The 27,327-nt window shown below is 37.0% G+C and overlaps 1 protein-coding gene across 2 annotated transcripts in view; it reads right to left on the bottom strand.

Annotated features, from left to right (window-relative positions):
* PRKG2 (protein kinase cGMP-dependent 2) overlaps positions 1-27,327 on the bottom strand; it is a gene marked incomplete at both ends in the record, with an annotated part of 88,977 nt that overhangs the window by 35,928 nt on the left and 25,722 nt on the right. The window contains 8 exons of one of the 2 annotated variants that reach the window (XM_079709426.1): positions 1,191-1,344; positions 2,690-2,788; positions 8,399-8,467; positions 11,899-11,993; positions 13,607-13,684; positions 20,814-20,877; positions 24,252-24,357; positions 25,776-25,889. In XM_079709426.1, the coding sequence (XP_079565552.1) occupies positions 1,191-1,344; positions 2,690-2,788; positions 8,399-8,467; positions 11,899-11,993; positions 13,607-13,684; positions 20,814-20,877; positions 24,252-24,357; positions 25,776-25,889 (779 nt within the window). The remainder of the gene's footprint in view (positions 1-1,190; positions 1,345-2,689; positions 2,789-8,398; positions 8,468-11,898; positions 11,994-13,606; positions 13,685-20,813; positions 20,878-24,251; positions 24,358-25,775; positions 25,890-27,327) is intronic. The other variant, XM_079709425.1, reaches the window with a different exon arrangement.

The following is a 27,327-nucleotide window of genomic DNA, read 5'->3' on the forward strand; positions in this document are numbered from 1 at the left end:
GACAAGTAATGAAACTGTGCAGAAATGGTTGCACCCCACATTTTGCTCACAGTTGCCATTAGTGCTGCCTATGACTTTTAAATCAATGGTGGAATTATTGTTTCAATTATTATTATCTAACTATATAAAAAGGAAACCTCAGCATTGTTAATTCAATCCTTTTGCCAAGATTTTGATGAAAAATACAGCAGATGCATCTCTCCCTTATCTCTCCATATGGCAGAAGAAACACTACAAATACTCTTTGGCCTATTAAGAAATCGTTTCTTCCCCCCTTACCCAAGTATTGACTGGCTGTAAAGTGTACTATCCAGAGTCTCCTGGAAGCATTTCAGATCTGCTCACACCCAGGCCACCCAGCAGATGGAAGTGTCAGCATAGTTCCCAAGGTTAATGTACAGTGAATTGTTACAAATCTGCTGGGCAAAGAAGGGCTTGGTAATTGCCAAGGGTTCAGAGCCATCTCTACCCAGTAAGGTCACAGATCTCCATTCTACCATTTCCTCAGAGCACTTGATCTGACAGCACCGCTCTGCTACTCTTTGGAAGCTGATTATAAAGCTCAGAGAGGTGGTGATATGGAAGATGCAGCCGAAATCAGGCCATGAGTCCCCAGCTGTCCTGACCAGAACTACAGAAGGCTGCTCTTCAAACATCTCCTTGCATTCAGCTTTTATTTTTTTTTGATAGAAAATTTGGCAACCCAAAAATAGAATAATGAAAGCCAAATACAGACATGGCAGGGGAGTTGTTTAAGAAATGAAGCTATGATATTAAAGATTTCATTTCTATGACACTTTCACTGGACACATTCTTCTTTGCTTTAGCATATAGTTAATGCATCTTGAACGTATGTATACATACATTTTGCTGTTAGGAAACACATTTTATGTTTTGTAGCCTTTGGGTATGGTTACTGGTACATTCTCCAATAACTGCCCTCCAGAAAAAAAAAATCACAAAAGGATGTGATGTAAGAGGCTTGAAATAGCAGCTATATTATTATAAGTTACTAGCACAGACCTGCTATTACACAACATAAAGAGTGAAAAGTGTACTTTCTCAATTTCTGTTCAAAGCAATGTTTAGATAGCAATAACAATGCATATATTCCTCCGAAATACACTGGAATACAAAACAAAAAAAAGTCAAAAGGCTTCTCTCAGATGCTTGAAACGTAAACCCCTTACAAGCTCAACTCTTCCGAACCCACCAACGCCCAGTGTTGCGATAATCTCAAGGTTCTGGAATGGGGATGATGAGGAAAATCTGGCCACTTTCTCCTTCAGCTGAATCATCTCCAAAGAGAGTGCTTTGGACAGCTTCCAGCTAGACATGGATCTCCTGTAGGAGATAAGAGAAACTTTACATACACTCCCTTGGGCAAGCAGGGGCCACGGCACACATAAATTCCACCCTTACAACAGTCTTATTTCTGCCAGTAATTACTGCCCATAGTTACCACAGAGCTTATCTCAACTTTTATAGGGTCAGATTCAGTTACATCTGGGGAGAAAAACAATAGACTATACAAATAAAAACAGATATACTCACATGCAATAAAAAATAGACAAAAGTCAAACTGAATCAATGAGAGGTAAAAACAGGTGAATTGTGTGGTATTTGAAATACATCTCAATAAAGCTGTTTAAAAAACAAAGAATCAGTGAGAGGAAATAAAACCAGAAAAGAGAGCCATTTCCTTTGTTGCACATACAGGAGGATTCCACACTGAGAATCTTTGCCATATTTTGCTATTTTTGTTAGATCTTGAAGAGTTCTCTGGCTGAACCAGAATAACTGCTTTGTGAAACATGAAAAATACAGTTCATATTTTATGTCTAAGTATTGTTACTTGGAAATACTCAATTCTCTTTTAATTAGAGTTTACTGTTCTGGGTTACATATTTATAAATTGTTCTTACTACAAAGGCCTTTGGCATAAAAACTGCAAGTTACTCCCTGCAAGAAAATAAAACAAACTTATGCAGTCCTGACTGAATGCTCTAATTTAACTCAAAGGTCAGTGTTCTAGAACTTTCAGCTCTTCAATTTTAATGGTACTATCTGGTGAATATATGCTTAAGTATTCATTTTACAAAATGTTTTCGCAAAGGATTTTCAAATAATTTTAATTTTACAAAGTATTGTTTCTATTAAACAACAACAAAAAAACATTTTCATCAGTATTACTACATTTAGAACCCAACACACAACACCATGGGCAATAGCTCCCTTATATTTTGAAATAACCCAGACTCTAGCCCTAGCTCTTTACCTGGAATCAGAATGAATGGGCTATGCTATGCCTTGGTATTCCTGTTTGATTTCCATGGGCAAGAGAGCCTTCCTTTCTGAATTAATGTCCTTTTGAACTAAGTCACCAGTCAATGTAAAGAATCCCTTTCCCAAGGTTCCCTATCAGGAAATTTCTGCCTAACATTACTACCCATCACTGAAAATAAGAAACTATTTATTGACTAAAATAATAGCCGTACTATTATTATCCTGGTAGAGGATACCAGGCAAATGGTATCCTCTTTGGGGAAGAACAATTTAAAAGAACTCCCCCAAATTTTCTAATGGCAACACACTAAAAGTTACACCACAGCAAATCACACCCTTCAGTCCCCTTCTTTATCAACTGCCAGAAGTCACATCCGGCTTAGGAAAATATTCCTCCACTTACTTCGCATGTCTTTTTTCATCATCACGGTTCAGGTTTGCCACATACCCTTCAAGGTATTTTTGGAGTTCTTCAAAAGTCCCAACTGTTTGGTTGAATGTTCTAAATGAATAAAATAAGATAAAATAAAAAGCTCAGTGCTGAGAGTTACCATTGCAACTTGCCATTCTTCTTAAGCTCATAAAAGACTATTTGTATGGGTATTCACAGCTTTGCAAATTGATTTTCAATAATTTATGTTACACTAAAATTGCTGTCACATGTAGAATAGTTATTGGAAGCTATATAATTGACCGTTTGAGTTTCTGAAAGCAAAGAGGCTATCAATGAGAAGAGACACCATTTCTGTAATTTTCCCCCTTGTGGTTCAGGTTTACCAATATTGTTTTTTTTTGTTTGTTTTGTTTTTTTTTAAAGAAGACAGTGAAAAGGAAATAGGCTACATGATCTGTTTACTGAATCAACAGGTTACATGGGTTCCAGATTTTTCTAACTTTGCTTAACCAAATTAATTAAGCTATTGATTTTTAAAGTCAAGGATACATTTTATCTCTTCTTTGTCCCTAGATAATACTACTCATTTCACATTCCTTCATAATTAAATCCAAATGGTTTACCTTAACTTAGTAGTTCCCTGAGGCTCAGCCAGCATCTTCCCCTTACCTCCCTCACCCTCACAGATCATAGGTTTGTTAAGTGTCCCATCTAATCTGCCTGTCCCCAGTCCCTTGTCTCTGGGAATTCTTACACAGGGCACTGCCCATGAGAAAAAAATAATCCCCTTCCTCACCAAACAAACCTATTTTCTGGATTATCCTTCCAGTGCTTCCCACACCCCACACTTGACAATCTACCTGGATTCGTGATTTTCAGGGTAGTTCTCTTCCCTACTACAAAACAGTATCCTTCTAGAAACCATGCTTTAATCACCTCAGTAAATCTTAGGCTCCTGGACATAAAGAAATGAAAGTAATGAAAATTTACCTCAAAACACCTAAAACTGAAACTAATAAACCAGAGTTCACCTCATTAGTGTACTGTTGCCACTTACTGCCTGCCTAGCCCTGAAGACCTCTACCCACATTTAACTGACCACCAACCTACACTTACATTATTAAGTACATCTTATGCACTGTGCTGGGTATTTTCCATTTCCCCCTTCAGATCTACTCTGCACTCTTTTCTGCCCTGCTCCGTGGACCGGCTTTGCTGACTGTACAGTAGTGAGAAACAAAAGAGTATTGCCATGAAATTTCAAATTCCCAATGGTTGAAATTTTCAAGTAAAAGGAAATACTTCTTGTACTTTGCTTTCTTTTTTTTTTTTTTTGGTCTCTTTTACTTTTTTTGTTTTTATTTATTTATTTTTTAACATCTTTATTGGAGTATAATTGCTTTACAATGTTGTGTTAGTTTCTGCTGTATAACAAAGTGAATCAGCTATAGGTATACATATATCCCCATATCCCCTCCCTCTTGCATCTCCCTCTCACCCTCCCTATCCCATTGATTTTATTTATTCTATATATCACCATTATCTTGCTTGCTATGAAACTAATTGAAGTATTGTTGTAAACAAATTTTATTTTTTAAATGTGACACTGGTGTCACAGGTCTATAGAAATTATCCACAAACTAAAGTTTAAATGGCTACAGCATTCTAGCCGTAACATTCAAATATGCATTTTTAAAATGATGAATTAGGCTTCAGACTATACTACAAAGCTACAGTAATTAAGACAGTGTGGTACTGGCATAAAAACAGAAAGATAGATCAGTGGATCAGGATAGAAAGCCCAGAGATAAACCCACGCACATATGGCCAACTTATCTTTGATAAAGGAGGCAGGAATGTACAGTGGAGAAAGGACAGTCTCTTCAATAAGTGGTGCTGGGAAAACTGGACAGGGACATGTAAAAGTATGAGATTAGATCATTCCCTAACACCATACACAAAAATAAGCTCAAAATGGATTAAAGACCTAAATGTAAGGCCAGAAACTATCAAACTCTTAGAGGAAAACATAGGTAGAACACTCTATGACATAAATCACAGCAAGATCCTTTTGGACCCACCTCCTAGAGAAATGGAAATAAAAACAAAGATAAACAAATGGGACCTAATGAAACTTCAAAGCTTTTGCACAGCAAAGGAAACCATAAACAAGACCAAAAGACAACCCTCAGAATGGGAGAAAATATTTGCAAATGAAGCAACTGACAAAGGATTAATCTCCAAAATTTATAAACAGCTCATGCAGCTCAATAGCAAAAAAACAAACAACCCAATCCAAAAATGGGCAGAAGACTTAAATAGGCATTTCTCCAAAGAAGATATACAGACTGCCAACAAACACATGAAAGAATGCTCAACATCATTAATCATTAGAGAAATGCAAATCAAAACTACAATGAGATATCATCTCACACCAGTCAGAATGGCCATCATCAAGAAATCTAGAAACAATAAATGCTGGAGAGGGTGTGGAGAAAAGGGAACACTCTTGCACTGCTGGTGGGAATGTGAATTGGTACAGCCACTATGGAGAACAGTATGGAGGTTCCTTAAAAAACTAAAAATAGAACTACCATATGACCCAGCAATCCCACTACTAGGCATATACCCTGAGAAAACCATAATTCAAAAAGAGACATGTACCAAAATGTTCATTGCAGCTCTATTCACAATAGCCCGGAGCTGGAAACAACCTAAGTGTCCATCATCAGATGAATGGATAAAGAAGATGTGGCACATATATACAATGGAATATTACTCAGCCATAAAAAGAAACGAAACTGAGCTATTTGTAATGAGGTGGATAGACCTAGAGTCTGTCATACAGAGTGAAGTAAGTCAGAAAGAGAAAGACAAATACCGTATGCTAACACATATATATGGAATTTAAAAAAAAAAATGTCATGAAGAACCTAGGGGTAAAACGGGAATAAAGACACAGACCTACTTGAGAATGGACTTGAGGATATGGGGAAGGGGAAGGGTAAGCTGTGACAAAGGGAAAGAGAGGCATGGACATATATACACTACCAAACGTAAGGTAGATAGATAGTGGGAAGCAGCCGCAGAGCACAGGGAGATCAGCTCGGTGCTTTGTGACCGCCTGGAGGGGTGGGATGGGGAGGGTGGGAGGGAGGGAGATGCATGAGGGAGGGGATGTGGGAACAGATGTATATGTATGACTGATTCACTTTGTTATAAAGCAGAAACTAATAAAAAAAAAATGATGAATTAGGAAAGAAGAAATAAAGAGCCATAGGCTTTCAGCCACTATATTTCATTGCAAGGATGGTGCCCTTTATTCAGCCAACATCTGGATCGCTTCCTGTTATGCCAAGGACTATGTCTAATGCTGGCACAGCAACAGCAGTGAACAAAGTAAATGTTTCTGTCCTCATGAAGAAACAGAAGAGTGAGAAGACAGATGTTAAATAAAGCAATCAAATAAAGTGTGAACAATGATGTAAGGGTACTATGGGAGAATTATTACGGGATCTTAATCGAGCTTTATAAGTGATAGCTACGATGATCATATAATTTAATATCCAAACTGAATGTTTTCCAGACTGAAGGGGAGTGCCAATCATAAACATGTTGGAATAACCAGAACTGTCCCAGGAAATCCAGGATGTAGGTCAACCCAGTCATACCTGATATTCAGTTTCTCTTATGCACAGAATAAATTCATGTAACTTTTAATGTCTCATTGTGTCTAACAGGACAGTACTCTCTATGTTATAAGAATCTCAACTATGCACATGTAAATTAAGCATTTTAAAATTATAAACTTCCAAATAATTTATAAACTCTATAAAAACCATTGCATCCTATACATGGATTATGAATCCATGAGATATTGTCTAAATATTTGGTTATGTGATTATAATAAAGAAAAGGCGGAGGAGTTCTTCCTTTCTATCCTGTTTTTAGTCCTTGCATTTTGGAGCAATTTATAAGATCTTACCACACCGCCAATGCTATTTAGTGCATGCATATATTTTTAAGGAACTCATATACAAAACAATGCATTGTCAGGGCAATACAATATTAATATATTTTCCATTTGAGAGATGACACCAAAGATTACTTTCATCTGAACATGCTTTGCACTTCCTAGCCCTATGCCTTTGTTTTTAAGGTTTACCTCACCTGGAGAGACTTCCACATTTCCTCTTTGCCTAGAAAACTCCTGTGAATTTTAAGCCCCATTTCCACACTTAAAAAATAAAGTAAAACTTTTCCCACTTCACAGTATTGTGATTGCTTCCCTTCTGAACACATGCTATGGGAACCATATGGCATGGTGGAAAGACTGCTGAAAGGCACGAGAAGACCTGGGCAGGAGCCCCTGTTCCTTCACAGATGACACTGTTGGGGCAATTCTTTAACTGACCTGGACTTACTTTTTTTATCTGTAAGGGAAAGATTAAAGTAACTCAAAGTGATACTAAGAATTATTGTCCTATGTGTGGTGATGGATGCTAACTAGACTTATTGTAGTGATCATTTTGCAATGTATACATATATTGGATCATTATGTTGTACACCTGACACTAATATAATATTATGTGTCAATTATACCTCAATTAAAAAATAATAAAGAAAGAAAGAATTGGTAACATTTTAGGCATGTTATGTTATTGTGGTCATGTATTATAAATAATACTTAGCTTTTAGAGATACTACTAAAATTCATAAATGAAATAATTTTATGTTTGGAATTTGCTTGAAAATAGTGTGTAGAAGGCAGGGGGAGGATGGCAAAGTGGTATAGATAAGGCTTTAATTAATAATTCTTGAGCTTGCATGATGGGGTCCATAATATCATCCTATTTTTTAATATGTATGAAATTTTCCATAATAAAAAGATTTTGTAAAATATTCCAAAGTTCTTTCCAGCTCTAAATCTCTATGATTCTATGTTCAATAAATGTTGTGTTCAATTAGCAATCATCTACACACTCTTGTGATACCTATTGTCATTTTATTATTTTTTGTTAATATTTCATATGAGTATGCCCTATTTCTTTTGACTATACATGGGTTTTGTCAGACAGTGGCCTAGTTTTGGTATATTTGAATGTCCTTTTTTATATCTAGATAGTCAATAAATATTCAACTGATTAATGAGAAATCCAAGGAGTCAGATTCAAATTTGATTTGAAGTGAGTTAAGGACACAAAATGAAATATTCTGAGAAATAACCTCAGACATTTAGAGATTAATATTGACACACATCTTTTGCAAATTACTACAAACATTAAATTAAAACTTCTCTGGAAATACATCTAGCTAATGAACATTTTATATTTTGAGAAAGGTTTTTGATGGCTTAGAGCATTTTAGCAATAAATTATGAAATTGTTCACTACATTGTATGGGGAAAAATCCATGAGAGTAATAAGCTTATTTCTCTGTAAGATGCAGAATTTAAACCAGTCTATTGCTGATATTTATGTACAAACTCTGCACACAAAATATTTAGCCTGCCAGCATCTGCCACTGCCGCAGACAGATTCAGATCAGAAGGCCCAGTTCCTTCCCATGAATTTTAATAGAATGTACTCGCAGCTGAGGATTGGCCAGCGTTTCCAAGTGATGATGAAAGGGAAGACAGATGGGCCCTTGTAGTAACAGAAGGCCAAGTCTTCAAAGGTGGCAGTAGCCTGCATTCTCCGACAACATCAGTATACTCACTCACGATCTATAACCAGGCATGCAACATCATTTTCTTCAGCAATAATGTTAGCTGATCTGACATCTTCACTGCAGATAAAAACAGGAAAGTCAATTTTCTAGTGAGAAATTAAACATCCATTTTTATTAGGGAAATCTGCTACTGGTATGAAACACTGTCACTTAAACCTTCCAAAGATTATGCTTTTTTTTTAAATCATAATTTATTCTCTACCCCTTCCCAAAAAAAAGGATTTGAAATGTGTCCTAATAAAGGGCATGCACACAAGGAATACAGAGGAGAAGAAGCTAAATGCACTAAGAATGTAAAGGAATCAGTGAGTACAACTGTGCATGGAATTTCACTCTGCGCTCTGTGTCAGCTCAAATAAGATAGCCCTACTCTGACCAAACAGGAACTGCTAATTAATAAGCAGCCAAAATTGAAATGAACTGATCAACGAAATTTATAAGAAAAACATTGAAGTAATTAACTTCTAACAAACCAGTCAGGAATAAAACCTAAAGAAAGTGTTGTTAGTGTCTATCACCCAGTGAATTAAAGAAATACTAAAACCTTTCATTTCATAGTCTAAGATGTACATTTTCCATTAAAATCTCTGAAATCAGAGCATGCCTTACAATTGACGATGAGTCATAGTGTAATTAATAGCACTGTCTTTCTTTCTCAGGGGTACATAATATAATAGTGCATCTCACAATAATCCCCTTAGATACAATGAATTATAGCATATGATCTAATGATGGTAAATTTAATTACCTAATGAATACCAATGGGTCAAGCACCAGGTAAAGTATTTCTTTAGAGACCTTTGTTTATGTTAGTTGTCTCCATCTATTAGTTACAAACTAAAGACCCTGAAAAGAAGGTACATCCATATGGTACTCAGAGCTCTGAGATTTATTTAAGGTAACTTGGAGCAGCAATCATATTAAGACTGCTCTAAGCAACTTCATCAAAAAAAGCATCACGGGCTTCCCTGGTGGTGCAGTGGTTGAGAGGCCGCCTGTCGATGCAGGGGACATGGGTTCGTGCCCCGGTCCGGGAAGATCCCACGTGCCGCGGAGCGGCTGGGCCCGTGAACCATGGCCGCTGAGCCTGCGCGTCCGGAGCCTGTGCTCCGCAATGGGAGAGGCCACAACAGTGAGAGGCCCGCGTACCGCAAAAAAAAAAAAAAAAAAAAAAAAAAAAACAGCATCACAAAAAGTATAGCTCTTTCATCTTCCTTTAGCGATGGGACAGGGAAAACCCTGGCAGCCCATATCTCATTCCAGAGAGGTCCCCCATCCACATAGCTGGCATCCAGAAACCTTCTGACATAACCCACAGTCCCTCCCAAGTTTACATGATCCTTGCTAGAAGACACTGGTGAAACATTTCCGCTTGATATGCTTTTGAGTTGGGAGCTGGGTAGTTTACACTCAACTTGCATGTGTGTAGATATCTATATGATATGATCTTGGATATGGGTAAACTATTTGCTTTGTTAGTTAAAAAAAAGAGGTATGGCATCCCTTTCACTTGTCAGTGTCATGATTTTGACTAGGAATATTCTCTGCAAACAGTGTACAAGTATTAGATGTTTACAAATACACATCTGTTTCTTTCAAAATAACTGTGTAAGTGCCACAGAGTTATTTTTGCACATAAAATGCTGAAAGAACTCCTGGGTCTATTTAATGGAAATACATGGAAAATACACAGAATATAAGGAACATTGAGCCACAGTCAGTGGCCCTAAAAAGTGATAGCATAAAAATGCACAAAAATATAAAAATATTTGTATCCAACTCTCCTCCTCATTGATTTTAGCTTTACATTTTAAATGCTTTGGGGAGTTGTGTCTTTATTAAATATAAATCCCCATGTTTCTCATGGGAAAACACTGTAATTGGCTGGTTGCAACAGAGAGCACAAATTATTTCAGATCCAGCATAACCAGACAGCATATTTCCTTTCCAGAGCTATTTTGAGTCTATAGTGTATTTATAAATAATTTCTCTGCACTTTCAAACTTTAATAGTTTTGCTTGAAGGTATGAGAAAAATAATGTTAATGTTAAGAACAAATACATTGGGCTTCCCTGGTGGCGCAGCGGTTGAGAGTCCGCCTGCCAATGCAGGGGACACGGGTTCGTGCCCCGGTCCGGGAAGATCCCACATGCCGCGGAGCGGCTGAGCCCGTGAGCCATGGCTGCTGAGCCTGCGCGTCCAGAGCCTGTGCTCCACAACGGGAGAGGCCACAACAGTGAGAGGCCCGCGTATCGCAAAAAAAAAAAAGAACAAATACATTGAAGTCTTGAATAATGGTATTACATGATTGCTTTACATCAACAAATTCATATTCTATCACAAATAAGCAAACAAAAGAGGACAATTTCCCTGTTATTGAAATAAGTTCATTACCAGCTAGAAAATGTGAAATAAAAATTCAACTTGTCTTTAAATTCAATTTTTAAATTGTTTACAAAATAACCATAACTTAACTTACTAGGATTAAGTAGTTTAATTTTCTTTAAAAAATAAGAGCTTTATGATTTTTAAAGAATCAAATTTGTCTTCAGGTAATATATGAACACTTTTTCTTTGCTCTGTACTTAATGTAATCCTGACATGTAAATCAGCAGAACTAGGGCTTCACAGACAAAAATTAAAAAGGAAGAAAAATGAGCAGACACACTACTCATTTTTATAAGCATAAATATGAAATAAAAAGAATTTAGTAATAACATAAATTTTAAGTTCTTTCTTAATTAATTTCAAGTATTCATTTAAAAACATATGTAACTCCAAAAAAGAGTGTGTTGCTCAAAATTCTAACTTGAATTTTTATAAAGTTATTTATATATAAGTAAAATTTTTTCAGACTTGAAGTTGTTTTCTGAGTTCCAGGAAGCACACAGTGTCTCCTGAGCAATTTGATTAATCTTTACAAATGTTTCTTCCATAACTTAGATCAACAGTAACTAAACTCATATCTCAAAAGGCCTAAGGTTCAGGTAGAAATGTCAAATACACCATTTTGAGTTGTTTCTAAAGCTTGCAAAATGAGCCAATAAAAATTCTTAAGAAAATATTACCTTTGACATAATGATTTAAAAACACAAAAAATATGTAAAGTCATTATTTGATCATTTCTTAAAGGGTGAAACAGGACAATATTTCAAACCTTGAAAATATAAAAACTCATTCTTATGGGAAAATTTAAAATTTCATGTCTTTAATTTCCTTCTCTTTTAAACTAAAAATTCTAACAGAACACCAATTTTATTTTCACTAGCAGACTTAAGACTTTCTAAATTATTTCCCGTGCAAAATTAGTATACTTATTTCCTGCTTAACAATGAATTTTTTAGAATTCAGTTTAAAAATTTTGTTTATTTCCTGGATAATGGCTGCCATTAATTTGGTAGCTCAGTTTGACAACTCTCAATGGGTAGGTGCACATGCAAAACAACCAAAGAATTATCTAAGTATGGAATATAAATTCATGGATTCACCTGATAAGAGCTTTTTCTCCAAAATATTCTCCTTTCTGCAGAGTTTTTATCAGTTGTGGTTGATCATGGCCCTCAGTACTCTGGGTGACTTTTACCTAAATGATGTCAAATAATTTAAGAAGAGAGAGAGAGAGAAGAAAATAAGGAAAATCTGAACACATACCCATTCAACCAGACCCTCCCGTTCTGTATAAACTTGACTCAATAAGGAAAAATTAAAGCCTTTGCTTTAATTTTTCAGTAGTTATGACAATCTAACTATAGTCACCTCATTTGGATGGACTAGAAAATCCTGTGATTGAACACAATCCACATTTTATAAGAGGAAGCTTCTCCATCCAAACCTCACCACTCAAAGTTATAATTTTTTACATGAATCCAGTTATTCCTTCCTAAGGATGCTCAAAGCAAATAATAATGGTCCTGTGGGAACTTCATTTTTTCAAAAAGCTAAATGGAGTTGACAAATCAATCAAGAATAACACTGAGTATCAAGACTTCTAAATCTCATGTCCATGACTGACTTGTTGATTCCTGTGTACCCTCTAAAACTGAATGCAAAATGTGGATATGGAGGAGGATCCACAACTTTCATGACAGTCCCAATGTGATCCACAGCCCAGGAAGGTTCAAGAACCCCCATAGCACAGCCAAACAAAAACTTCAATATTCCTTTTTGTAGCTAGAATTATTCCAGTTCAACATGGTAAGAAGGACTGCATCATTCTGATTAGAAATTCTGGTTAGCACTTATGGAAAGCACAATAAATTTAAAAAAATTTAAATGATAAATGCAATTTGTTTATTAACCAGAATTCTTTCAAAGTATGAGGCCCAGGTTGAGGAGAAATGATAAAAAGTGGTTCTGAGTGTTGAAGAGTTTCTGAAACTATTATGTTAAATTTTTTTTTCCCATCACTGGGGGCCCAGTTCAAAGTTCAACCACAAACCAGTTTACAAAGGGCAGTGTCTGATTATCTGATGATAAACTCTTCCATGGAAGAAAGAGCATTTGTGAAAATCTGACAGTTTATAGACACAGGTGCTCAAGATTTTATCCTTTCCATTAATATTCCACAAATGCTTTTTGTCTCTGAGGAACATTGTAAAGAGTCAAGCTGGGAATAACTGGCAACATGTTATCCACTCAACATCTAGTTAAAAAAAAAGATTTGTTGTCTATATTAGCATAAAATTTTCATCAGCATCTAAATCAACTTGAGCAACTGTGTACGAATTGAAGTGCTGAGCCATATTGTTCTACAGCTTGATGCCTGATCATTCTGTCCTCAATTGTCTAGTTCATTCTATTCCATCTGTTGCTTGTCCTATCAGTAGGATGGGGAAATGTTCCAGCCCTTGATCTTAGACCCCTGGGCTGAGAATCACACACTCATTGGATTATTAGAAATAATCCAGTCATTTTATACACAATGAAACGACATCCAAAGAAAGCCAAGTGACCTGACTAAGGTCACTAAGAAATTAATAAATCAGCTGGAACCCAAGACAAATCTCCTGTGGGCCCAAAGCCAGTGCTCAGACTGCCCCCCGCCACTTGCCCAGGACTCTTCTGAGCAGAAGTTTCTTTAACTGCTCACTGCAGACAGAGGACTTAGGCTGCAATGCAGAACACTGCTGCGTTTATGGCCAACAGATTAGATATGATTCTTTGATTTACTTTAAGTAAGCTTTAACTAATAGTTACCTTTCCTTTTGCTAAAATGAAAAAGGTACTTCCTTCCTCGCCCTCTCTAATAATGTAATCTCCTTTGTCATAGTATTCCTATGGGGATGAGAGAAAAAGAAAAAGTTAGATGCAGCGGAGACGTTCAGATGACACAAATGAAATAGAACTCCTGGTGTTTTAGAAATGAGCATCCCACACCTGTTTCTGTTATTTTTTGCTTATTGTAATTGTAATCTTCTTAAATACTGTAGTCTTAAACCATGAAAAAGTAAGGAGACTTTTGCTTGTTTATCTGCATTTATGTTTATCTTTCATGGAAAAAAAATTCACCTGGTATACGTGAATTTCAAGCATGGACACTGAAGACACAAAGGAATGAGAGCAAGGCAATTATCACTGATCCACAGGTGGGCTTCACCCAAATAATCTAAATATAAACTGTTTAGTGATCTGCAACAGTCTGAAACTGGTGCTAGAGTTTAGAAAAAGGACAAATATTATCTAATAAATTGAAAATATTATCCTCAATGGATATGAGGAATATCAGCCTCAATTCCTAATTTCTTTCAGAGCAATGATGGGAAAATTCTACATACACAGTAAGGAGCTCTTTCATATAGATTCTTTCCAAAGATTTATCATGATGAAAGGTTGACATTAGAATTTTTACATGTAAATTCTGTTTTTCAACAAAGTTTAACCTCATGAAATCCTAAACTGTCACTTATTTCTTTGTTTCCCTCATATAGGTGAGTGTAATCAGAGAATTCTTGTCAGCGAAAAGTAATTCATCCACCTGCCAGACCAAAAAAGCAATTCAGTCTCCTAAAAAATAAAAGATGGATTAAACTTTCCATTCCTATTTTGCTTTAATTTGATATTGCCACAAAGTCATAGAACTAAAATGGATCTCTTAATTATTTACACAAACAAAAATGGGCTTGTTTAATTTTCGTAAAAGGCATGAAGAACAACACAATAGCTCTCTCTTATTTTTATTTTAGACTTGAAAATAAAATCCAAACAAAACTACTTTTGTGTCTGCTATAGTTCAGTATCGTTTTGGGTCATTTACTCTTAAAACATATTTACATTTATGGAATAAACATTACTCCTAATACTAATAAACTTACCTTTTATTTACATAGCTATATGTACATTTTATAAGGCATTCAACATCTCATGGAAGGAAACAGAATATCTCAGGGGAAAAAGCACTTTTGAAGCCATAGAAATCTAGATTCAAATTTCAGCTCTGCTTTGAATTTCACTTTCATCAATCCAGAAAATTCAAATAAGAACATTTATACTCAAAGATTGAGAGAAGATAAGCACATTAGTTTTCTATTGCTGCTGTAACAAATAACCACACACACTTAGTGGCTTGAAACTACCCCCATTTATTATCTGAGTTTCTGTGGGTCAGAGAGTCCAGGCACGGCGTGGTTCACCTGAATTTCTCTGTTCAGGATCTCTCAAGGCTGAAGTCAAGGTCTCAGTAGGGCTGTGCTCCTTTCTGGAGGCTCTGGGGAAAAAATTGCTTTCAAGTGTAATCAGGTTGTTGGCAGAATTCAGTTCCTTGCGGTTGTAGGATAAGGTCCCATTTCCATGATGGCTGTGAGCTGGGGGCTGCCCCCTTAGCTCCCAGAGACTTCTCTCCTGTCCTTGCACAGAGCCCCCAATATTTCAGAACCAGTAAGGGCACATGGAATTCTTCATACACTTGGAATCTCACTGACTTCCACTTCTGCTGCATCTCTCTGATTCCAGCCAGAGAAAATTCTCTGCTTTTAAGGGCCCGTGTAATAATACTTGACCCACTTAGATAGTCCAAGATAATCTCCCTTATTTTAAGGTCCCAAACCTTAATTACATCTGCAAAGTTCCTTTTGCCATGTCACATAACGCATTTATGCATTCCAGGGTTTAGGATGTGGATACTTTGGAGGGGGTCCATTTTTGCCTACCACCATAAGTCAGTTAAAGACAATTAATTTTTGATGCATTAAAAGCATCTGAAATGTAGTAAATACTCAATTAATGATTGCCATGTTAAGGGGGAGGCTGAGAACGGTTTGCTTAGATGTTACTTAAATCTTCTGGACCTCAGTTTCCTATTCTGTAAAATTAAGATGGTATGACCTACCACACCTAAGGATGTGTGAGGACTAGGTGAGATAGTCACCTGGTGACTGTTAATTCCTGTGAAAGAGTCTGTGAGCTGGTCATCAATGTCTTCCACAGGTAAACTGCATTCCCCAGCTTCCCTGCTGTTAGCTGTGGCCATGTGGTTAACTTCCAGCTAAAAGGGTCTGAGCAGAAGCAACATATGCCACTTCCATGCCAGGCCAATGAACGATTCCAGACATGTGCCTTCATACTTGTGCCCCAATTGTAATGGCACATCCCAGAGGAATCTTGGGAGAGGGACCATGTGGAGGATGGCAGAGTAGCCATCAGCATGGGTTCCTGAAGGATTCTGCATAGACACCTAGGACCATCCTCCCTGGACTGTTATGTGAGCAAGAAACATGCTTCTGTTCTACCTGGAAAATAATATTTTGAGTTTTTACATCAAAAGCTGCTTACTCCAGCTCTCTATTTTTTCTCATTATAGCTCTATCACAAACCTTCACTCCATTCAAGTGTGATTTTACCATTGAGAAGACCGTGACTCGCAAAGGTTAAGTGAGTGACCATGACACTGCAGTGCAGGGGTCTTCATGATATAGTTAATGTTCAATTCTCTTTACTAGAACTGCTAGTGTCATGGTGGACGTTCCTGTTTCAGGTGGTCTCAGGCTCTCCTGTTCCTATCTCAGTCTCAGTCCCCATTACCCAGACGGAGCAGAAGGAATCTGGAGAATTTCTGAACTGCTTATAGGCTGTTCTTCAGTTATTAGACAGCCTCTGGTCTGTGCAGATGTGCAGCTTTAATTTCTGTCAGTCGGAGAAGCCAAAAGGCAGAAGCTGGAAAGGGAACACTGAGAAAGAGCTTTGTTGTTTCTTAAGGGGCAAGCTTCCTAGTGGTATTTTTCCCAGGGATGAGTCTTTGTCACCCAAAACCATGGAAGGAAGATAAATAATACCTCCCAGTGTGTTGACAGTAACTTCATAGATCAGAAAAGACTGTGGATGTAGATCAGACCAAAAATATATAGTGGTAAGTACTGGCTATGATGCCAGACTAGCCAGTGTTTGTCAACTGGGGAGTGAAGCCAGTCTAGCCAGGGTGGTCACCAAGACCAAAAAGAGAACTGCAAATAGTGTGGTTTATTGTCCTGTGGTTACATTGCAAAGAGGTCCCTTAGAGGACCAAGAAGCCATAGACCCTACCCTGTGAAGCGATGGTTTTCAAGCAGTTTTTACCCTGACCTACAGTAAGAAACATATTTTACATATACACCCACATACACACATGTGAGCGTGCACACACACATTTCTATAAAACTGAAACATATCTGAACAATACTTATGCTTACTACTCTGATATTTTTTTAAAGTGTTCCTCTAAATTGATTGCATGACCTACTAATGAGTTGTGTCCCACAGTCTGAAAAAGATGATTTAAAAGAAGATATTTAGAAACACTGAGAGTAGGTACTTAGTACATGGCCAAAAGGAAACTTAGGAAATCAATTCCAGGGCAGACTGAGAGATAGAGGTTTAAAGTAAACCAAACACTGGAAAAAAAAAAAGAAGAAGAAAACCATACATCAGAAACTGCTAAAGACGGAAAGCATTTTTCATGTAAAGAAAATGCTCATTCTGTGATAGCTAGCAAAATGATAGATAGAGCCTGAGTGCCTGTAAATAGAATATATGAAACCAGAATTAAAATCTAAGGTGATGGAGGACAAAGACAAAGAAGCAAGTCTATGATTTCCTTAGTTTCCTTAGTGTGTGGCTAGAAATCTTCATCACAAAGAAGAATTGATGATACACAGTCAGATGTATGATCACACACACACACACACAAACAAACCCTGCATCATGTGACCATGTCCCTAAGTTGACTGTTTAAAAAACTGTATACATTTATTGGGGTTTGCTACCAGCTAGTTTTGTTTGTCCATGTACAGTAGTTAAAACACCTTAGAAATTTTAAAGCAAACACACCTGGATTAGGTGGACCCTATCAACCATTCCGGCATAATTTAGCATCTGATTGCTTATTTCTAAGGAACCAGAGCCTACAAAATGAAAATCAACAGAAATTCCTCCATTTGGGTGAGCCAACTGTATAGAATTTTGTAACTGAAACACTGAGACAGCCCGTAGAGATGTGACCCAGCACCCCCTTATTTTATAGATGAGGTGACCCTGATGCCCACCACAATTAACTGACAGCTGCGAGGGATAGAGGCTTGACCATAAACCTTAATCTCCAGAATTTGGACTAACTAACTTTCTAGGACACCTAGCTGCCCCCCCTTTAATTAACAGGTCCATAAACTGGCAAAATCCACAATTATCTCAACTTTCTTATGGTTTTAGATGTAACCATTAAAATGAGAAAAACCCTCTGGCTTATGCAAGTGTTAGCAGGAACTACAAGAAAGGAAGACCAGACTTTCAAAAAATGATGAAAAATGGAAAACTTGTGACTAAAGAGGCAGACTATGGCAAACCCTAAATATATATATTCAATTCATAACTTTAAACTTTAAGAATCGTGTTGTTAAAATGTTAAAATGTGGATTTCTGGGTCCCTACCCCAGAGTTTCTGATTCAGTAAGTGTGAGGTAGTACCTGGGAATCTGCCTTTTAAGCAGCATCACTGGTGATCTGATTAAGGACAAGGACATTTCACATTCCCCACCCCAGTCCCACTCCCACTAGAGCTCCAGTTTCATGAAAGATGCCATGTCAGAGTGGCAGTGCAGAGGGTCACTGGGTCAAATACCAAATCTCTGTAACAAAGAGTTCCGTAACTTTTCAATCCACCACACAGTCAAATCCCAGGCTTCCCGGATCTCTCACCGAGAGTGGGAACAGAAACTCTTCCCACTCTTGTCTTCCGTACTACCCAACTGCCAGGTACGGAAGTCACAGTGTCATTTTCATTATCATTAATAGTCACACTGCATTTGGAATCTGTGTCGTGCTTTAGGGTGTTCATTAGTTAACTCTTAAAGCACACCAGTGAATATGTTGCTACTTTTCCCACCCTCTTTTTCCCATTAGCCCATGAGAAGAAGTTTAAAGGCAATGTCTGCCTCCAGAACTGAATACTTTGGGTGATTTATGTTAAAGCAAGAAATGCTGTTGGAACACTGCACATTCGGGCCATGTGGTCTAGGACTTCAACAAACAAAAGTCTTAACAAACACATCAGACCAACTGCATGGTGATGGGAAATTCTGATACTCCCTCCCCGCCCCCTTCACAAACACTTAAAACCACCCCAAATCAACTCCTAAATAGCATGCCAGATTCAGCCTGTTTTTCTCAAAGATTATGGAGCCAGTTTGTGGGACAGCTGGCCCTGGAACTCAGCAGGTGCTCTGTCATAACTCCAATGCATTAGTGATTGGCTGTGGTCAGGACCCAGTTGATGGGTCATTAGCCCAAGCTATGCTGGTAAATTATGTGCTTTTCTTAGCGCTAAATAGATCCCATTACTCCCTTGTTAATCACTTTCGAATTTGTGAATTTTCACACATTACAGAGACACACATTTGTTTGCCAGGTATGAATAAAGAGCCCTTTATAAACCACACTGCTGTCTGCAAATGCTAATATATAATAAAACCTTCTAGCGTGTTTTAAAAGATGAGACTTTCAAATTCGAATTGTGTGTTAATTAATACTAGGTTGGAGCCCCCACCTATATATTCTGTAGCTATTGCTTGTGGCTACTATAAATATATGTCTAATGTACTATTTATTTTTAATGATACTAAATTTTAATATTTTCTGTCAGCATGGAATTCCCCTCTAGTGAATCTACTCTATTAGTGTTATATTAAAAACAGATTTCCTCGGTTAACAGAAAAATATAGGGCCTCTTCAGCTTTAAAAAAATCACTCAGAAATTAGGATGAATTATTAATTTGTAACATCTGTGATTGGGTTATGTTACACTGAGAAAATCCCAAGAGATGCAGGGCAAGCAGTCCTCTTGAAAATGACTTCATATCTGAACGCTCTGGGGACACAAGGCCAGGCACTGTGTCATCATGGCCTGTCCTTGATAAACTGCTGGATGGGTTCCATGAATTGTAAATGGAAACATTACCGGTGTCACTTACACTTAAGGATAAAATGGTTGGTGCTCCCTTCTCAACAGGTATTAGTTTACATTGTATGTTGAGATTGACAGAGGCATGAATCTGTCGACAATCAGTCTTGCAGGGTATTTTTTGTCTCCCACTGAGAAGAGCTTTATAAAATCTTAAAGTCTACATCTGACTCCTTTACTATTCCTTACCTCCTTTAAATTCCCGAAAAGCAATTTGGTTTCAATGAAATTGACCGACACACACCAAAAAAAAGTTAGACGGAGGTTATTTACTTTGAATATTAATCTCTGAAGAGGTTTTCGTATAATGCAAATTATTAGAATCCAAGGTACATGTCATAAAAACATTATTCACAAAAAGACTTGACTAGTCTTGGACAAGAACCAACCATCTGCATGATGCTTAATATGAATTTTTGAACATGTTCCAATACGCCATTTTCCCCTAGATGTTAAAATAGGTAAAGTGCTTCTTAAGTACAGGGTTTTTTTGTTTTGTTTTGTTTTTTAATGTCTTTTCATAGCTTAGAGTTTTCAAGTATGGAGTGTTTCATAGCGTGATTCAGAAGCCTGTTCACGAAAGTCCCAATATACCCTTTCTCTACTCCATTACCTAATTATGCATCACAGACTCCTTCATACTATGAAAACTCTGTAAGGGATTGTGATGTTAATTGCAGAAAATCAAATGCCTCTTGAGTGAGGCAGATAAGTTTTATAAAATATACTAAAAAGATTAAAATATGTAAATCAAATGTCACTTTACACATGCAAATCCAATTTTCTTTTATATATTTCAGAAGAGTCCCCGAACCCCACCCCAGCCCCTTAATCAGTGTGAGTTTTCACAATAGAAAAAGGCTCTTGGTCTCTGTGGACTGGTGATCACCATCTTTTCCTTTATAATCATTTACAGTGCTAATAATGATTAGATTATATAATCTTTTAATGAAATATAGTTTTTACTTTAAAATTTCTTACCACTTCCAAGCAGTCAATGATCTTGGTTAATTTATCTTCGGGTAAATTCTTCAGCAAGGATACGCTGCATAATTAAAAAGAAACCTTTATTTAATTATCATCATAAATTAAACTATAAATATACACCTCTACATAGATTCATGCATGCATTTAAAAAATATAATGCACTTTAATTTTTCCAAAGTAAACCACCAAATATATCACACATAAATAACTGAATTTCAGATACATTGAAATTATATGATCACATATAACAGCAGACATTTATCACAGGTAAATAAATAAAAATAGTAAGACCCCATGAAAGGAAAAAAATCAAATTTTGTTTCTTTGGAGAAAAAAAATTACATTTGTTGTTGGCTTTCGAAGTGAATCACATCCAGAAATGTGTTCCACATCTCAATATCTCTTTTATTAGCATGGATGAGGACCTCTGCTTCCAGAGGAGAATCAGATTTTCATCTAAATCCTTGTAATTAAGTAAAGACTGAATCCAGGAGGGAATGTAGGAATTAGCATGGAAATGATCTTGATTATTAGTCATATTGTACCGTCTTTTAAAATTAATGGTAGCCAGAGGCATGTAATAGGAACATTTTTACAGATAATAATAATATACAGAGAATGATAGAACACTGAAATTGTTTGAAAAAAATCAAAAAATTCCACTCAGTATGATTAACCCATCAGTATGATTAAATTGTTCTTTTAGAGAAATTTCTACTTTACCCATTTTTACTCAGGACTGTTGATATAATTTCTATAAGATAGATACTTCTTTCTTACCATCTAAAATTTGACACCCCTAAGGAAAAAATGATGCTCCTCCATAAATACATGATTGGATCTAAGTTTTGAAAAGAGAGCTCTAGACTCATTCTTGAACACAAGGACCAGGAGGCATGTAGCCAGGAGCTGGGTCTAAGAATGTCTGCATCTGAATCATTTGTAATTGCAAAACACTGGAACATGCCCAATGGGAGAGCAGATAAATGAACTGTGGTCGAGTCAGATAACAGAACTCTACAACAGGAGAAATGACTGCACTAACCAAGTAGACGAACCTTAAAAAATGTATTGAGTGAAAAAACTGACTTGCAAAAATAACACCAATTTTGTAAAGTTCAAAAATAGGCTAAACCAAGCTACAGGCAAAATAATAAAGAATAGCAAGGTTACAATTACCAAACTTCAGAACACAGACTACTCCAAGGAGAGGAGGTACCCCAAGGAATGCTAGAAAATGACATAGGGGAGCAAATGAAAATGCCAACAACTTGCTAACTTTCTACTTAGGCTGGGCCGTAGCTTGATGGGGCTCACTTTGTTATTATGTTATTATAACTTACATGTGTACTATGTATCATTTGATACGTGTCAGATACTTCATAATAAAAAGATAGGGCTTCCCTGGTGGTGCAGTGGTTGAGAATCTGCCTGCTAATGCAGGGGACACAGGTTCGAGCCCTGGTCTGGGAGGATCCCACATGGCGCGGAGCAACTGGGCCTGTGAGCCATGGCCGCTGAGCCTGCGCGTCCGGAGCCTGTGCTCCGCAACAAGAGAGGCCACAACAGTGAGAGGCCCGCACACCGCGATGAAGAGTGGCCCCCGCTTGCCACAACTAGAGAAAGCCCTTGCACAGAAACGAAGACGCAACACAGCAAAAATAAATAAATTAATAAAATCCTATCTGCAACATCTTCTTTAAAAAAAAAAAAGATGTAAATGGAAAAGAGCTTACTGTATATTATGAAACAAAGAGAAATGTATTTCACTAATATGTCACCTTATGGATGAAAAGGTAAAAGGGTTAACCAGAACTTTTTTCTATATAGTGGCATATAGAAGAAAAGGGAATACTTTTTGTTCCTTTGGTTTAATTGACTAACACATGCCCGTCATGAAAGTTCTACTTCGGGTCCAAACTGGGCACTCTAGCGTTAGTGAAAATTCTCTCCTGTAAGCCTATCACCTTTGGGGATTGGTGAGGAAATTGATATGAGAAAATATCTTTTGTCTGTCTCCCCTCTATGAAGGCAGAGGTCAGGTTTATCTTGTTCACCACTGAATCCACAATGTTTACGCCTGGCAATAAGTATTCATTGAACGAATGCATGAATGAGATACCAGAAAGAAGAAAAGGAGAGAAGGAACCTGTACTAGTAAATTCTCTGAGCTCCCTCCACTAAGGCAGAACACACTACACTCCAAGGGGAAACCTAGTGGCTCAGGTTTTATCTCAGACATGATGCAACCCATGGGCACCGGTTTATTTATGTATCCTTTTTTGGCCCTTGCATAAGTGCAGTTTGTTAGCTTTAAATACTGACCTGCATTGCTCAGTTGCTGGATTTTGAGATTACCTATACTCAAGTAGACCCCACAACATGATGGCTAAGGCACTGATTGTCATACTGTCATTACTGCAGCTCTCTTCCAGGAGTCATTCGGGAAAGTAAATCAGCAAGCGTCCATATGAAAAACCTCAATGCCTGCAATGTTCTACTGATAAACAATGCCTTCATTCAATATTCACTGAGTCCTCACTATATGCTAGGCACGGCACAGCCCTAAAATCATTGACTTTGCAGGCTACTTATGCAAGATAAAGTCACTATACTTAAAAAGAACTTAGAATTTATTTTTGGAAACCACAGGATATTTTATTGTTATTACCACTTATCAAAGGTTACATTTCATTACAGTATGTATTGCAGTTTCACAGACTGTCAAATCTCCCACAAAAGACAGAGAAATAGTTTAAATAAGGAACTTATACTTTCCAAAAAAATGTTTTTAGTGTGTAGCTGACCTTTTCAGTTACATAGGTACTTGTTTCTCTGTAATTTGATGCATCCAAGTTGTTGGGGGTTCAGAACAGTTGACAAAATGTGTATGTTCCAAGGATCCATGTCGTGATAGCAAGCATAATAACATTTTTGGCAAGTTAATTTGCTGCAAATAATAGTAATTTGGAAGATGGCGTGGCTATGCCAATGAGAAAAAATGTCTCAGGTAAAGCAAGTGAGGACAGTAAAATAATTTATTTTAATATTATTCTAAGCAAAGCATTATTATCTTTTGTTATCTACTTCCAAATTACAGGACATCTTTCAAAGTCAACTGAGCAACCCAAGTGAATATTTTAGGATTTTATGCACATTATTCTATACTATGTGCAATGACTCCATCAACACAAGGGCAAAATTAGCAAGAGAAATAAATCAGTGAACAAGACTAATGGGAATGAAACATAATTCTTCATATATATAGTGGCATTTACTGCAAGAGAATACTTTTGTTCCTTTGGCTTAATCATATGGAAAATGTTTAAATAAGAAAGACTGTAGTAAAATAATTACTCTGATAAAACTAACATATCCACAATATGGCTACACCACCTTGTGCTCTTTCTGCCACCAGCGTGTTATTCTTACCTTCTGAGGAAGTTTCTGTACTGTTCATCTCTAGTTTGAGCTGTCCTTCTCATTATATTCTGGTATACCTCTCGATCTAGTGCCCATGTTTTAACATTGGTAATAGCTTTAGAAAAATCAAGAAAATAATAAAATATTGTTTAGCTCTCAGATTAAGAAAACATTCCAACACGTTAATCAATAAATTTTTCAGGTACTCTCATAAAATGATATTTCTTGAACAATGCATTATTTAAGCATGCAAATGGAAGGAAGTAGTGATGTAAAGAGCAGGTAATTTTATAAAATCATTTTTGACTTTGAAATAAATGATGATTTGAAAGTGAGCAGCAAAATATTTCCATTCTAATTATGTTTTGCTTAGGGTGATATTAAAATTAGTTTGCAATCCCTAGTTACACACTACATCATCAGGAGGTATTTTAGATTTGTGCTGTGATACAAAAGAAAGCCAGCCAGCCTGTAGCTAATCCAGAAAGTGAAGAATTCACAAGCAGATAATTGAAAGTTAAAGATCTCTGCGTGTGAGTCTGTTTTTGTGTCTTTTTATGTTGTTTAGACACTGTTGCTAACGAGAGCCAATATATTTTAAGAATCTCTATGGTTACTTTTACATAAAATATATAAAATCATTTTCAAAGAGATTATGCAAGACAGTTTTTGGGACAAGCTTTTCATAGGAAAGACATTAAAATCAAGAATAAAATCTAAAAAGGAAGAGGAGCAGAAGTAGCAGCCCTAAAAAATCTGTATGAAATTATGGTAGTAAGATATTTTTTAAAGGAGTGATGAGAGCCTACAGAAGAGATCAAAATCAAAATCTCTGGTTTACTAAACTTTAGAGTGAATTAGAATTATTTTGACATTCTTGTTAAAAATAGAGATCCCTGGGCCCCATTGTCAGAGATTATTTGGAGCGGAGCCTCAGAATCTGCATTTTTATCAAATACTGCAACAACACTGACACACATAACCTCGTCCCAAACTCTGAGAAACACCACATCTAAGTAATTCAGAAGAAAACCCAATATTACCAGGAATAAAGTCGATAAAAACAAGAACCCTAAGGAGAAGCAACTGAACTAATCCCAAAAGTCACTCATGAAAACTCTCATTAATTAATTCATATCCTTTTTGATATTTATACCCTTTTATTGGTTTAATTAAATTTTCTGGTTGGTAATATGGTCAGAACCTCATGGAGAATAGAAAGCAAACATGCTGGATGAGCCAAAGGCAAACGTCTACATAATAAAAAATTGAAGTGGCAACGATAGAAAATACTGGAATCAATTCTGTTTAAAGCCATATTTTATATACAGGTATCTTACAGAAAGGTCTTTTTAAGCTTGAGTCATTTAGACATGGGCTTCAATATAAATCCTTTTATAAGCATAGTCTTTCTATTAATAAGAGCATATGGGGCACAGTGGGAGACAAAAAGACTCAGGATGCAAGAGTGTCTTAGGTCATCTTTAACGTTGTGTAACAATTTTAAAAATACAGCATTTCATCTCCTGTTACCTTTCACAGAAGCAGTTCTTGTACAGTTGTATAAAATGGCTAGTTCTCCAAACGTCGTCCACATAGGAATGGATGATAGCCATTTCTCCCCTTGGAACACCTCTAGTCGACCCTCTATCAAGTAGAATGTAAGAAAACACAAGTAATCAAAATCCACCTGGATTCCATAAGTTAAAAAAAACAATCAGAAGGTATACAAAGCATACAGATAAGATATCTTATGATTCTCATTATAATAAAGTGGTTAAGAATGCAGACTGAGGCCCACTCTCTATTAGCTGATTAGCCTGAAGAGTTACCCACTCTGCCTGGGTTCCTCATCAATAATGGGGATAATATTAATAATATTTACTTCATACAGTTGTGAGAAGTAAGTAAGTTACTATAGGTAAGGATCACAGATCCATGGCTAGCACATAGTAGATGCCATGTAAGTGTTAGCTATTGGAAATTCCCTAGCGGTCCAATGATTAGGATTCTGCACTTCCACTGCAGGCGGGTACAGGTTCTATCCCTGGTCAGGGAACTAACATCCCACATGCTGTGCAGTGCAGCCAAAAAAACCCCACAAAAAACAAAAACAAACAAACAAAATCCCATATTATTATTATTGTGATTGTTACAAGGCTCTTTCCTGAAGCAGTGGATGGCAAGTGTTTCATTTAAAATTCATTCTACCCCATGAAAAATGTAGCACATGAAACTACTTCTCTTGCACAAGGAATACAACAATCACTGTATGTCTTGAAAACACAGCACAGGTGTTCACACTGGCAGAAGGACTAACTTGTCATAAATGAGAAGTATGATGGCCCTGGAGTCAGGCCGCCTGGCTCTGACTAGTCTTTGGCCATGTGACCTTGGGTACGTTACCTCACCATGCCTTGCTTGTTGCCTAACCTCTCATTCATTGAAATGCATTAATAAATGAAGTCACTAAGAAGAGAATTAAAAGACAAGCCACAGACTGAGAGAAAATATTTTTGCAAAAGACACATCTGATAAAGAACTGTTTTACAAAATATACAAAGAGCTCTTAAGGCTCATCAGTAAGAAAACAACCTAATTAAAAAATGGCCAGGGTTTCCCTGGTGGCGCAGTGATTGAGCGTCCGCCTGCCGATGCAGGGGACACGGGTTTGTGCCCCGGTCCGGGAGGATCCCACATGCTGCAGAGTAGCTGGGCCCGTGAGCCATGGCTGCTGAGCCTGTGCTCCACAGCGGGAGAGGTCACAACAGTGAGAGGCCCACGTACCACAAAAAAAAAAAAAAAAAAAAGACCAAAGATTTTAACAGAGGCTCACCAAAGAAGATATACAGATGGCAAATAAGCATGTGAAAAGATGATCCACATCACATTTATCAGGGAAATGCAAATTAAAACAACGAGATACTACTACACACCTAACAGTATGACCAAAATCTGGAACACTGACAACACCACATGGTGGAGAGGATGTGGAGCAACAGGAACTCTCATTCATTGCTGGTGGGAATGCTAAATGGTACAGCCAATTTGGAACACAGTCTGGCGGTTTCTTACAAAATTAAAC

Source organism: Hyperoodon ampullatus, assembly GCF_949752795.1.
Source record: "Hyperoodon ampullatus genome assembly, chromosome: 1".
Lineage (NCBI taxonomy): Eukaryota > Metazoa > Chordata > Mammalia > Artiodactyla > Ziphiidae > Hyperoodon > Hyperoodon ampullatus.